This window comes from Leucoraja erinacea, chromosome 32 (genome assembly GCF_028641065.1).
Source record: "Leucoraja erinacea ecotype New England chromosome 32, Leri_hhj_1, whole genome shotgun sequence".
NCBI lineage: Eukaryota > Metazoa > Chordata > Chondrichthyes > Rajiformes > Rajidae > Leucoraja > Leucoraja erinaceus.
The window spans coordinates 872,802-887,009 of NC_073408.1; the positions used below are offsets into that span (position 1 = coordinate 872,802).

At 44.4% G+C, this 14,208-nt stretch overlaps 1 protein-coding gene across 4 annotated transcripts in view; it reads right to left on the reverse strand.

Annotated features, from left to right (window-relative positions):
- LOC129712244 (transmembrane protease serine 4-like) overlaps window positions 1-14,208 on the reverse strand; it is a 50,197-nt gene that overhangs the window by 10,326 nt on the left and 25,663 nt on the right. For all 4 annotated transcript variants that reach the window (XM_055660519.1, XM_055660520.1, XM_055660518.1 and 1 more), the window contains exons 2-8: window positions 9,985-10,069; window positions 8,874-8,981; window positions 6,935-7,087; window positions 6,713-6,842; window positions 5,134-5,241; window positions 4,777-4,817; window positions 2,154-2,313 (exon numbers count right to left, since the gene is read on the reverse strand). In XM_055660519.1, the coding sequence (XP_055516494.1) occupies window positions 2,154-2,313; window positions 4,777-4,817; window positions 5,134-5,241; window positions 6,713-6,842; window positions 6,935-7,087; window positions 8,874-8,955 (674 nt within the window). In that variant the 5' untranslated portion in view covers window positions 8,956-8,981; window positions 9,985-10,069. The remainder of the gene's footprint in view (window positions 1-2,153; window positions 2,314-4,776; window positions 4,818-5,133; window positions 5,242-6,712; window positions 6,843-6,934; window positions 7,088-8,873; window positions 8,982-9,984; window positions 10,070-14,208) is intronic.

The following is a 14,208-nucleotide window of genomic DNA, read 5'->3' on the forward strand; positions in this document are numbered from 1 at the left end:
CCTAATGTCAGAATCCGCACTTCTCTTCTTAACCCTCAAAGGGAAAACAACAAGGCGATAGAAACACATGTACATGCACATACATACAAGAGAACCAACACCAACAAGGCTGGCTGCAATGCCTGGACAACAAATGGGCGCTGACAGCCGTGTTACCACCGACATTTACCTCTAAATTCCAAATGCCCGTCCAAAATAAATAGCGGGGGCAGCAGGGAGGTGATGCCCGGGGTAGGTCGGCGGTGCCAGGCCGCCCGCGCGCGGGCTCCGCGCCAGTTCCAGTTCCAGTTCCCCCTCCCCCCGCCCCGCCCCGCCCCTTGTAACTGGCTGTGTGAGAGCGGGAACGTCAGGCGAGTTCAAAATATAACCGCCACCTTCGCTGGGCAGCCGCAGCCAGCGCGAGCCGCGCTCCCGCCGCCACTGCCAGCGTCACCTAGGCCTCGGCGTGGAGGTGAGCAGGGGGTGTGGGTTCAAGCAACATCGGGGCCAGCCTCGTCACCTCCGCTCAGGTCGATCGCCCGTTTCGGTCGGCACTTCAGCTCCATAAACTACCCTGTCCGTACACGGACATCCCAGCTAATGAAGGCAAGTATCCCACCCTGCTGAACCACCCTCTCCCCCCTGGGTTTAGACATGTACACTGTAGCCCATGTACTCTGTAGCCCATGTACTCGGTAGCCCATGTACTCGGTAGCCCATGTACACTGTAGCCCATGTACACTGTAGCCCATGTACTCTGTAGCCCATGTACACTGTAGCCCAGGTACACTGTAGCCCAGGTACTCTGTAGCCCAGGTACTCTGTAGCCCAGGTACTCTGTAGCCCATGTACACTGTAGCCCAGGTACTGTAGCCCAGGTACTCTGTAGCAGGTACTCTGTAGCCCATGTACTCTGTAGCCCAGGTACTCTGTAGCCCAGGTACTCTGTAGCCCAGGTACTCTGTAGCCCATGTACACTGTAGCCCAGGTACACTGTAGCCCAGGTACTCTGTAGCCCAGGTACTCTGTAGCCCAGGTACTCTGTAGCCCAGGTACTCTGTAGCCCAGGTACTCTGTAGCCCAGGTACTCTGTAGCCCATGTACTCTGTAGCCCAGGTACTCTGTAGCCCATGTACACTGTAGCCCATGTACACTGTAGCCCATGTACACTGTAGCCCAGGTACTCTGTAGCCCAGGTACACTGTAGCCCAGGTACTCTGTAGCCCAGGTACTCTGTAGCCCAGGTACTCTGTAGCCCAGGTACTCTGTAGCCCAGGTTGTGCTCGAACTAGAGGAATGCACAGAGACACAGTGGCAAACATTGTGTTGAACACTATTCAGTCAAATTGTACCATACATGTGTACAATGAAGCCTTTCACAAGTACAACAAGTGGTGCGGAGATAAATAACCAGCATAGAATAGTGTTACAGCATCAGAGTGTTAGTGGGTTTTTTGTATCAAATATATAATTTATTTAATTTCAACACGATACAAAAACCAAAATAACCAAAACCGTGGTGACGTTCCCACCACCATGTTACGTAAACAACAAACAACTATGTTACAAATATTCTAATAACTACTATACAGCCCCGGTAAAGGGGCAAGCCTCTGGCTCGGGCAGAGCCCTCTTCTGCCTGGCGCTGTGACTGGCGGATGGCCAGCTTGGCCAGGCCATGGAGCAACCCAACCAGGACATCTTCGGCCCTGTCCACTCCCTAGATCCCGTCACCAGTCCTGCGGTCACTGACAGCAGAACCACTCCTCCCCTTGCAGACCCTAGGTGGAGTGGCAGTGCTACTTGCCCTCCGGACCAGCGTTACAGTGTTACAGTGCTACAGTGACAGTGTCACAGTGTACACAGTGCTACAGTGTCACAGTGCTACAGTGCCAGAGTGCTACAGTGTCACAGTGCTACAGTGCCAGAGTGCTACTCACAGTGCTACACAGTGCTACAGTGTCACAGTGCTACAGAGTGTTGGAGCTACGCACATGTTAACGGTGCAAGGACAGCAGTGAGGTAGATCGAGGGCAAGAGAACGTTCTTCACCTACAATGGTCTAATAGCAGCTTTACTCCATTTGTAACCGAGCTGTAGAATGAATAGTGGAAGAGTGCAGAGGCTATGGGCTGCAGGCGAGGGGAGGGGAGTGTAGTGGAGTGTGTACTTACTCTGGGAAGCAGTGTGCGGCAGTGATCACCCACTTGGAGTTAATGATGCTGCCTCCACACAGATGCTGGTTCTTGTACTGGAGGCTGACCTGCCACGGCCATTCGTCAATGTTCGCATCAGTCCCTCCCACAATACGTTCACTCGCACTCCGCTCACAGTCTGAAACCACCCATGTAGGGACATATCAGAATCACAACCAAGCAGCAACTCATCAGATACATACACAGAGATTATAGATTTGAATTTAAATCATTGGAATAAAAAGAAATTTGAATGAGAATACATTTTTTTAAGTCAAGTTTGTACACATACAAGGAATTTGCCTTGGTGCTCTGCTCACAAGTAACAACACGATATACAGTAGACAATTAAAAATAAAACATTATTTAGCGAGCGGGCAAGATCATCTCTGACCCCTCTCACCCTGGCCACAAACTCTTTGAATCACTTCCCTCTGGAAGGCGACTCCGGACTGTCAAAGCTGCCACAGCCAGACATAAAAACAGCTTTTCCCCACGAGCAGTAGCTCTACTCAACAGCTAAAAGTCTGTATCCTCCTTGTGCTCTGGTATTTTATTTCATTCTTCACATGTTAAAATTATAATAGAATAGTATCGACAGAAGGATGGAGGGTTGGGTGTGTATGCGTGCTGTGTTCGTGATATTTATTTAGTTGTTTATCTTTATTATTTTACCGTGTATGTCTCGTTAGCTTTTAGAAATGTTTGAATGCTGCACTGACTGGCTGACATTTTAAATTTTGTTGTACATGGTCCATGTTACAATGACAATAAAGAAACTATTCTATTCTACTATTCTATTATAATTTTAACATGTGAAGAATGAAATAAAATACCAGAGCACAAGGAGGCTACAGACTTTTAGCTGTTGAGTAGAGCTACTGCTCGTGGGGAAAAGCTGTTTTTATGTCTGGCTGTGGCAGCTTTGACAGTCCGGAGTCGCCTTCCAGAGGGAAGTGATTCAAAGAGTTTGTGGCCAGGGTGAGAGGGGTCAGAGATGATCTTGCCCGCTCGCTTCCTGGCCCTTGCAGTGTACAGTTCACCAATGGAGGGAAGGTTGCAGCCAATATCCTTCTCTGCTGATCGGATATGCAAAGTGCAAGGGGTCCAGCAGGAGGATTGTGATATTTTTCAGGTGGGTCAGCACAAGTCTTTCAAGGGTCTTCATGATTACACAGGTCAGTGCGACAGGCCTGTGGTCATTAAGACCAGTAATCCTTGGCTTTCTGGGGACGGGAACAATAGTGGCGACTTTGAAGCAGGCAGGGGCAGTACAGGTTTGCAGTGACTGATAGAAAATGTTTGTGTAGACAGACCGGTCGGTGCCAGTTGTTTGACACAGAGCTTGAGGGTAGAGGAGGAAACATTGTCCAGTCCTGGAGATTTCCGGCTTTCCTGTCTCCTGAATAGTTTTTCCACCTCCTCAACTGCTATTGTTAGTGATGGAGAAGTGATGTTGGGCAGCAAGGAGGGAGTGGGTAGTGGACGAGGGCTCAGTCTTTGCAAACTGGAGTCAGGCTGTAAGTGGGTGTGAAGTGGTGATTGGGGAGGGTTATGTTTCTGTCTATGCATTACTCTGTTAATGGGGATGATGGGGGGGGGGGGGGGGGGGGGGGGGGGGGGGGGGGGGGAGAGATAGCAGAAACATATCAAATTGGCTTCTTTATCCATTTCCAATGTACCTTTCAGCTCATTACATTTTACAGCTCATCCATGTTTCCATACTAACTTTACCACACACATCACGGCTACTTGACAAAGTCAGAATCAGAGGATCATCACCTGATGCTTCATCAACAGGAATTATGAATACTTAAATCTGTTTTGGACGAGACTATTTACACGTGTAGCCCAGCCTTAAAGTCAACCCAGCCCAAGGGCCTCAGCAAACTTTGCTCTAAACATCCACTTGCTCCTTCGTTCCAAAGAGTTTTATCAACAAGATGGAGTGCTGAGAAATCACTTGCCATAGCTCTGTTCACCATCAAGATGGACAAAGTGGCAAGTGTTCGGGTCCAAGTCCAAGTCACAATCTATATCCATCCTGAAGTGGAGAGATTGCTTCTTCAGCATGGGGTCTGATTCCAAACAGGAGGGGGAGTGGACCTCAACCACGTGGACTATGCCCCCCAACCCGTCAGGGGGAATTAGCGACGGGCTAGAGGTGCTCGCATTTCCAAGACCATCATTGGCCCATGCCATGAAACAGTTGCAGGTGAGAGGCTGAGAAATTGGGCGGGGGTTTCTCAATGAGCAGAAAAAATCTGTCAGTAAGCAGTTGGGGAGTAAAGCAGTCGTGATCTCCATGAAGCTGTACCAAGGCCAGTCACCTTAGACAATTGGATCTTCCTAATGCCCCAATAACCAACTGGCAATCTGAACCATTCAGACCCAATGTCCAAGCCGGCATTAGATTAGCCATGGAGAAGTCTCACTGTGATTGATCAACTCAATTGTCTTTACGAGACAACTGCCAGGAGGCAAACCAAATAAATCTTATCTTTGAGATATCCCTGTGCCCCGATCATGAGAACAATGCAGCTTCACGGACACATCAAACACACATTTACTTATTTAATATCTAGCTAATTAAATAACTCACGTGCACAGACAAGGGACACAATCTGATTGGAAGTGCAAGTCCTGAAAATAAAACAGAAATAAACATTTCAGTTAAAAGTTAACTTTCTCTTGATTTGCTTCCACTTTCTGTGATTCAAAGTTGACTGAGCTGAACCAGGCAAGATACAATGAACTGGTCACGTCTACAGGTGCTGTCTGTACAGAGTTTGTACGTTCTCCCCTATCCCCTAATCCAATCTATCAAGTCTCCATACATTGCGTGCTTTAATATCCTGGATCAGCTTTCATAGTCAGTAGATCCCCTGGACAAAGTTTAAATGAAGTCTGCACATCTTATTGAATATGAGAGGAGTAGAGGCCACAAGATGCTACTCACCCTTGCTTTAGTACACTTTGGATGGAGCTAGGGTTGGTAGCGTGGTTGACATTGATGATCTTGTGTCTGGGCCAGATGGCCAAGTTGATCGGAACACCTTTGGGGTCTCTGTGTAGAAACAATACTCATTACAGAAACATAATCCTTGCAGGTGTGGCCAGAACAGTTCACTCACCACAGGCCGGGCGGGATAACTCTCAGCTAAAGATTCAAGAGGATGTGATTTAACAACATAATTTGGTTGAGTATCATATATCTGCACACTGTGAATGGCTGATTATAATTACGTATAGTCTTTCCGTTGACTGGTTAGCACGCAACAAATGCTTTTCATTGTACCTCGATACACACGACAATAACCTGAACTAAACAGCAACAGTGCCGTGTTGGGTTGAGGACTAACAGCGGCAGGTTCAACATCACAGGATGGAGGAGCTGATATCTGCTGCAGCCACTGCAGGGACAGTACATAGTTTCTTGCCGATAATACAGTAACTTGAATTTTACGTGCATGGGCTAATCACCCGGCCATTTAATTTACACTCAAACATTCTAGTCATGTTCATAAGAGCAGAATTGGATCATTCGGCCCATCAAGTCTAGTCCACAATTCAATCATGGCTGGTCTCTCTTTCCCTCTCAACCCCATTCATCTGCCCCAACAGGAAGAATCTGTTCATCTCCGCCTTAAAAATACCCAATGACTTGGCCTCCACAGTCATCTGTGGCAATGAATTCCACAGATTCACCACCATCCAACTAAAGAAATTCCTCCTCATCTTTCTAAAGGTACATCCTTTTTTCCTGAGACTGTGCCCTCTGTTCCTAGACTCTTCCACTAGTGGAAACATTCTGTCCACATTCCACTCTATCCGGGCCTTCCACTATTTCGGTCTTTGTTCTAAAAATATTAATTGTCTCTTTTCCCACAGATTTGGCCTGCCCTGAATCTTCCAGCATTTTCTGAGATGGATAGATAGATAAAAAACAGAAAATGGTGGAAGATTCAGCAGGCAGGCCGAATCTGTAGGAAAAGAGAGATTTATATATAATCTCATAAATATATAAATATAAATATATATATAAATGTATATAAAATATATATAAATAATATGTATATATATATATATATAAATAAATGGACAGAGAGAGATATCTTATTTATATATTTTTATTTATTTATATATTTATCTATATTAATCTTTATTTATTTTTATATATACATCTATATATTTATATATTTTCACTATATGTTTATTTATTTATATATATATACATATACACATATATACATATATATATATATATATATGTGTGTGTGTATATATATGTATGTGTATATATGTGTATGTCAGATTCAGATTCAATTTTAATTGTCATTGTCAGTGTACAGTACAGAGACAACGAAATGCATTAAATGCATGTATATATATGTGTGTGTGTATATATATATATATGTGTGTGTGTGTGTGTGTGTGTGTGTGTGTATACACATATATATATATTAGATTTCCGATATCAGCAGATGACTTTGTGTTTACTATCCCACTGAAAGATAAATGAGGCTGCTGCTCTGTACCTGGTGAGGGCGAGCTGGGAACAGGCGACTTGGGCAAGTTTGGGTTTCCAATTCTCAAAACACACACTCGCCCACTGTAGAGACGTTGAATCCTTCACCTGTAGAATGGAGTTGGGTCCGTAAATACGCACTGTAAGTGGAACATAGAACAGCACCATGGATGAGTTCATTCAACAGGGGAAGCATTGAAGAGTACTGTGCTGATGGTCACCATTTGCCTACCTGGATATTCTCTTTGGAAGGTAGTGTTCATCACACAGTCAATCTCATCTTCACCACTGGAACAGTCTCTGATCCCGTTGCATTGCAAATCCACAGAAATGAACTTAAAAGATTTGGAGCAGAAGAAATAGTATGTTGTGATGGCCACCTTCACTGCAAAGGGAAAGGACAATGCTGGTCATATATCAACACAAGGTCAACTCGCTCAACGCTGCCTATTGTGGCCAATGGGATGCTTCAGGAATCCCAGGCAGTGAGTGGCTCCAACATACCAGTTAAGGTAATGCTTCACAAAATGAAGAAAAAGAACTTGCTTAAGCAGCGAATCCTCACGTGATCTATCTCAGCAAACCACAACAGGACAAATCACCAATGCACCAGCCCAAGGAAATCACAAAAACCAACCCATCCCTGGGGTTAGATGATAGTAGTCAAGATTCTCTTCTAGCAAACCCCATCTAGTGACTACCTCTGGAACAAATATACAGAGGAACAGACAATCACACTGCCATAGGTAACTACATTGCTGGATTGGAAGTGCCTGATCACCAGGGGTAGTTATTGAAACTGATGAGCCAATATGTAGGGATGATTTGACATCCAGTCTCTGGATCAAAATACCCAAAATCAACCTCACCTTTTAAACAAATAGACCAAACCTCCCGAGACCAAATACCGGGCGATTTTACTGTGGTGAATGGAATGATCAAACAATCATGAGGTTGAGAAAATTCACTTCCTGGAGCAGAAGATGGCAGAGTGGGGCACATGATGATACAGTTGGGGCAGAGACATTCACACTGCCGGTAGGAACCATCAGTACACAAAGGACAGGGGAATTCTAGCACGCTCTTCCAGAACAGCTCGAGGTGGAGAGGCAATTATATATTCCAATTGGTTAAGTAGGTATTTTTAAATACAAGGACATTTAAGCTCCAAGGCAAGGAATAGTTGAGGATCCAAGATCTAATTCAAGTGGTCTTAAACAATTAGTCATAGAATCTTATAGTGTGGAAACAGACTCTGTGGCCCAACTCATCCACACCGACCAACATGCCCCATCTACACTAGTGCCACTGCCCACAGTTGGCCCATATCCCTCCCTCTAAACCTGTCCTATCCATGCACCTGTCTAAATGTTTCTTAAAAGTTGTAATACCTCTGAGTTTCTTCCCAGAGGCAATTCGGACTGTAAACGCCTATCTCACCAGGGACTAACTCTACTGAACGTTTTTCCTTCCATTATTTATTATGTAAAAGAATATGTGTGTTATGATTGTGTTTATAATTTGTTTGGTTGTTTTGTTTGTCTTTTGCACAAAAGTCCGCGAGCATTGCCACTTTCATTTCACTGCACATCTCGTATGTGTATGTGACAAATAAACTTGACTTGACTTGACTAATAGACCCTGCCTCAACTACTTCTTCTGGCAGCTTGTTCCATACGCCCACTACGCCTTGTGTAACAAAGTTATACCTCAGGTTCCTATTAAATCTTCCCCCCCCTCAATTCTTTTCATTCCATTCACCAGTAAATTCTACGTTTCATGAAATGGCTTTCTTTTTCTCCGCGATCGTCCAAATCCAATTGGTCTCTTGTCTTTAATCCATTTGTAATGACATTGCCTTCCCTTTCATTGTCAGTGGTCTGCTACACCCCATATAAAATACTTTGGAGTGATATCATGGGTGTGGGAAGCATGCAATCAGCTGTAATGAGGAGTGTTGTGACCTCACCCCACCGTGTTGTTACCGTTACAAACTTCACGCACGATACCTCAGGTGACCGAATGTCTGGTAGACATTTGATGCCAGACTTGTTTGTGAACAAATGAAACAAGAAGTACAGATCAACAACGTCAGAATTTCAGCAAATTCAAAGCACACAGAGGAGGAACACTTATAAAAATGTTTTGTGTAAAGAAGCAAATCAGCTTACCAAAATAAGCAGCAACAGCAATGATCGCTAAGACAGTTAGCACCGTGAGGACAGTTACAATGATCTTCTTCTTCTTGTTCATGGCACATCTGGATGGATTAGAGTCATCTGGAGGGTGGAGAATGTATTAGTGCAATGCTTGTCATTCAGTCTGCATTGTCACCCATCCCCACATTAACAACTCTGGGAATGAGTTGGGATCAGACACTGGGCCTGGCCCTGGATTCGCTTTAATTGGGCCTACAGATATTCAAGAGTGCTTTTGACTTCCAATTTATGTGGGTGCAAGATCTAAAGAGTCTGATCGAGAAATACCACAAAGGAACAGAGCCACGTTTGTTTGTCTCTCCCAAAGACAGTGGCAGGGTTGGAAGGCTGAGATCAGGGAGAACACAAAGACCCAAGTTTTCACCTCCCCCGCTCCCCCTCCCCCCCTCCCCCCACATGACCAGGCCCACAAATACACATTTATACTGGAAGTTTAAATATCAGAAAAATCAACTCTCTTTATCCAAGAACTCATCTTATTAGGATATCTTAAGATGCTTTAAAGTCATTGAAATCTTTGGATGGGACCAGGTTGGAATGTTGCAAATGTCAAGACCAAATTTGGGCAAAGTCTTACAAATAATGCCCAAGTTACCCTATCCAATTGAATAATTAAAAGCTAACATTCGACAGGACTCGGCATCTTATGTCTCGATAAGGCAAAGGACCTTTGTCTAACATCACCGCAGTTTATTAAAAGAGTAATATTTTAAAAGGCAGAGATTAGATACTCACATCTTATCACTGTTCTACTATGTATTATCCACTAGATGACCATTCAAATCCCTTTTTGATTAGTACGGGTGTCAGAGGTTATGGGGAGAAGGCAGGAGAATGGGGTTAGGAGGGAGAGATAGATCAGTCATGATTGAATGGCAGTGTAGACTAGATGGGCTGAATGGCCTAATTCTGCTCCTATCACATAATCTTATGACATCAGGTCAAGCTTGAACTCTTTCACAAAACAGAGGAGGCGGAGGATAATGTTTCCCAACAGAGGCAGGTGAAGGGAGACTCTACCCACACACTTTATACAAGTACAAGTATTAGTCATTTGTCACACCTGGATCTACTGGAATGGTGGTGTTTACTGGACGTTGTTGAACAAACGCATCCGCCTCGCCCTTGGCCTTCGCTCTTTCTTGTGGCTGAAAGAAATGAAGAGAGATGGTCAGATACCTCTGTCAGCGACTGGTAACAGTGAGGGAGTCAACAGCTTCAAGTTCCTGGATGTACACACCTCTGAATATCTGCCTCAGGCCTTGCATATTGATGTAGTCACAAAGAATGTTCACCAACTACTCTATTCCTTCAAAGGGAGATCTGGTATTCCACAAATACTCTTGTGTACACCTACAGGTGTATGATGGAGACCACACTAACTGATTGGACCATGGCCTGGTTTGGCAATGCAAACACCCATGAATGGAGAAGACTACAGAGAGTGGTAGACACTTCCTGACCCATCACACGTACTGACCTCCCAACACAAGAGTTCTACAGGAGACACTACCTCAAAGCAGCAGCCAAAGACCACTCTGGCCACCAGCTCATTCTGCTCAATCAGCTGTAATGAGGGGTGTTACAAACTTCACATATAATACATCAGGTGACCGAAGGTCTGGTGGACGTTTGATGCCAGACTTGTTTGTGAACAATGGACACAAACAGCGCAGAACAACAAGTCAGAATCTCAGCAAATTCAAAGCACACAGATGAGGAACACTTTATAAAAATGTTTTGCATAAAGAAGCAAATCAGCTTGTATGTAAATCTAGTAAGAATTTCATTGTTCAGTTAGTATCACAATTAGATACATAGAAACATAGAAATTAGGTGCAGGAGTAGGCCATTCGGCCCTTCGAACCACATTCAATAATCCTGAAAACATACTTCTCTGGGGACATCTTAGTTGTGCCCTAGGCCTCAACTACCCTCTGTGGCAGAGAGTTCCAGTTTTCACCACTCACTGTGTGACTGACTCTAACACACAAAAAAACAACTTCTCTGGGGGTTAGTTGTGCCCTAGGGAGCGGATGAATCAGTTTTACACAGTCTACCTGGAAAAAAATGGGGTTTTCATTTTGTAGCATGGATTAGTTTGAGGCGAGGTATCTGAGTCTACCTTGTGTTGGGGGGAGACCCAGATCTTCCCTTCCTAATCCTGTGATGCCACGGGATTGGAAGAAGAGAGTTGTTGGTGGGAATCTCCAAACCAGCTGGCGTCAGGGGTTAGTCACCATGGACGGATATTTAACCCGTCCCATCTCCGGACAATTGAATTGAATTGAATTGAATACCTTCATTGTCAATCAGACCTTACGGTCTGAACAGAATTTCGTGCCTGCAGTCATACATACAATCATATAATAATAAACAACAATAAACACAAATTAACACCACCACAGTGAGTCCTCCAAGCACCTCCTCACTGTGGTGGAGGCAAAAATACAGCAAAGAAAATTGGCTACGGTCATTTTAATATTTTAAAAAACCATGTGGCGGTACAGTCTGAAAACAGAGAGAGACTTTGAGTGCTTGGACCAGTAGACCAGACCAGGTAAAGCAGATTCATACCATTGTCTTAAGTGCACAACTTATTATGCCCCTGTCCCACTTAGGAAACCTGAACGGAAACCACTGGAGACTTTGTGCCCCACCCAAGGTTTCCGAGCGGTTCCCGGAGGTTGCAGGTGGTTGCTGGAGGCTGCAGGTAGTGGAAGCAGGTAGGGAGACAGACAAAAACCTCCGGGAACCGCACGGAAACCTTGGGTGTGGTGCAAAGTCTCCAGAGGTTTCCGTTCAGGTTTCCTAGGTGGGACAGGGGCATTACTTCACAGAGATGTTGAATTTGATTTTATTGTTTCCGAGTCAGAGGTGTTTAAATTGTGATATGTACCGACAGCAGAGCTGTGAAGTGCTTACTTTCAGCAGTTCAACATGCATCTAAATGAAATACACACATAAAATATAATCAAAACAATGAATAAAATAATGACAGTATTTCAAGGTCACCATAACACGAATACAAAAGCTGATGTGGAGTGGGGAAAGTGATCTGAGGAATCAGAACCAGTGTTTCATTACTTCAGGGGAAGAATTGAAAGCAGGTTGTAATAAATGTGTATTAGACTTTAATTAGTCTAAACAATTTGTGCACAGTTCTGATCACCTTATTATAAAAGATATTTGGAGGAGATAAAGATTTATGAGTTGGGTGAAGAACCTGGGACTGTTTTCCGCAGAAACACAAACACAGTCAACCTGACTGAGGTTCTTCAAAACTATGAAAGAATTTACAACTCGGTAATGGAGAAGACATTTCCATTTAAGTAGAAACCTCCAAGGCAAGAGACCACAACCGAGAGGATGGTTAGAATGGGGAACTTTACACTGGGACTAGCTGATGAGAGAGTGGGGAATGATTCACAGGAATGTTGCCTGCTCGAGAGCTGGAGTTATATTGAGATTGGATTGGCTGGGAAGGAAGTTTATAAAATCACACGGGTATTGTTGGGGTAGAAAGTCTCTCAGTCTTTACCCCGGGATTGAGGAATCTACAAGTAGAGAGCAGAGGTTTTACATAAGAGGGGAAAGGGAATCGGAGAGGCAACTTTTACCACGGCATGTGGTGGATACATGGAATGAGCTTCCAGAGTTAGAGGGAGCAGGAGCTACAATTACAATGTTAAAAATATATCTGGACAGATAAATAGACGGGAAGGGCTTCAATCAACATAGGCCAACGCCGGCAAATGGGAGAAGTGTTGATGGCCAGATTGGTCAGTATGGATGGGTTAGGGCCACAGGTGCTCTAATTTCAAGATGTGACATTATTTAGAGATAATACACAGAGAGTGGTGAGTCTCTACTAGGGATGCATATCATTGACAGTTAGATGTGGCCCTTTTAAGGGGACAGAGAAGGCAGGTACGGGAATGAGGGATGATCAGCCATGATCAAAATAGCGGTGCAGGCTAAGGGCCGAATGGGATAAAAACACAGAACCAATGGGGGGAAAAAAAGGATTAGAAATGGATAAAAAGCAACAGGATTGGAGGAACCTCGTGTGGGGCAGAAACACGAACAAGACTAATTGGGCCAAATGACCACTTTCTACACAACCCATCACTATCAGTGAATCCCACAATAATAATATCCTGAGACACTAGGCATCACAGAGTCAACAACCACAGTGTTCTGCTCTGTAAGAATATCATTGATTTCCACTAAAGAACCTCAGCCACAATTATTTGGAATACAGATACCTGCTGAGGTATTTCCCTCCAAGCACTGGGCCTGTCACTAAGTTCCCTGTCATTACCAATATTTCACAATATTGCAAGCTCTTGCTACACCAACGTCAATAACTTTAATGCCAATTTACCCCAGGATGAAAACAATTCAAGGAAACCTCTGACTCATGACAAAAACCCAGAGATCTATCATATCTGTAGATGCACAACAAGTTCGCTCTTCCTTGCTTCTTATTCTAACCCCACATTTACTGAACCAGCTCCCCCAACAAATCCGATCATGCCATTCGGTCACCAGGGGTGGCCAGGAATGGCCAGCCTGGGCTGCAGTTACGATCAGTCCACCTCTGCCTTCCATCTTCCACACAACCCTCTTCCTTGGGTTACTGACCACCTTGCCAGCAGACAAAAGTGGATAGAATTTCATTCATGCTCCCAGACGCACGTGGAGTCTCCAACACCTCCAAGGGCAACAAGCAATGGGCAACAGAGACCAGTCTAACAGAAGCAGGCCCTACACTGGGAATGTATTTCAAACCAAGAGACATTTCAAGTTGATAGACAGTGCTGGAGTAACTCAGTGGGGATGGTTTGGGTCGTTTTAGGTTGGAACCCTTCTTCAGACACTTTTAAGTTCCTGGATAGTCATTCAAGTCATTGTAAGCTCTTTGCTTGAGAGAGACTATTCAAGAAAATAAGGAATTATTAGGTGTCAAAATTCCACAACAGTTTAAGAAATATTTAAAGGAGCAGCCTGAGATTATAGATTCGTGTTCATCCACTTCTGCAAACTGTTGAAACCAGGCAGCATCTGTCGACTGGTTAAAACTCTGCCCACCTGCTTCACCGTTCTAAAATCCCTCTGCAAACCATCTTCTGCACTACTTGCCACCACAGGCACCAACATGTCAAGCACCTTTTAATTTCATAACACCACATTTACACTACATTTTATACACACACACACAGACAGAGAGAGACAGACAGAGACAGACAGACAGACAGAGAGAGACAGACAGAGACAGACAGAG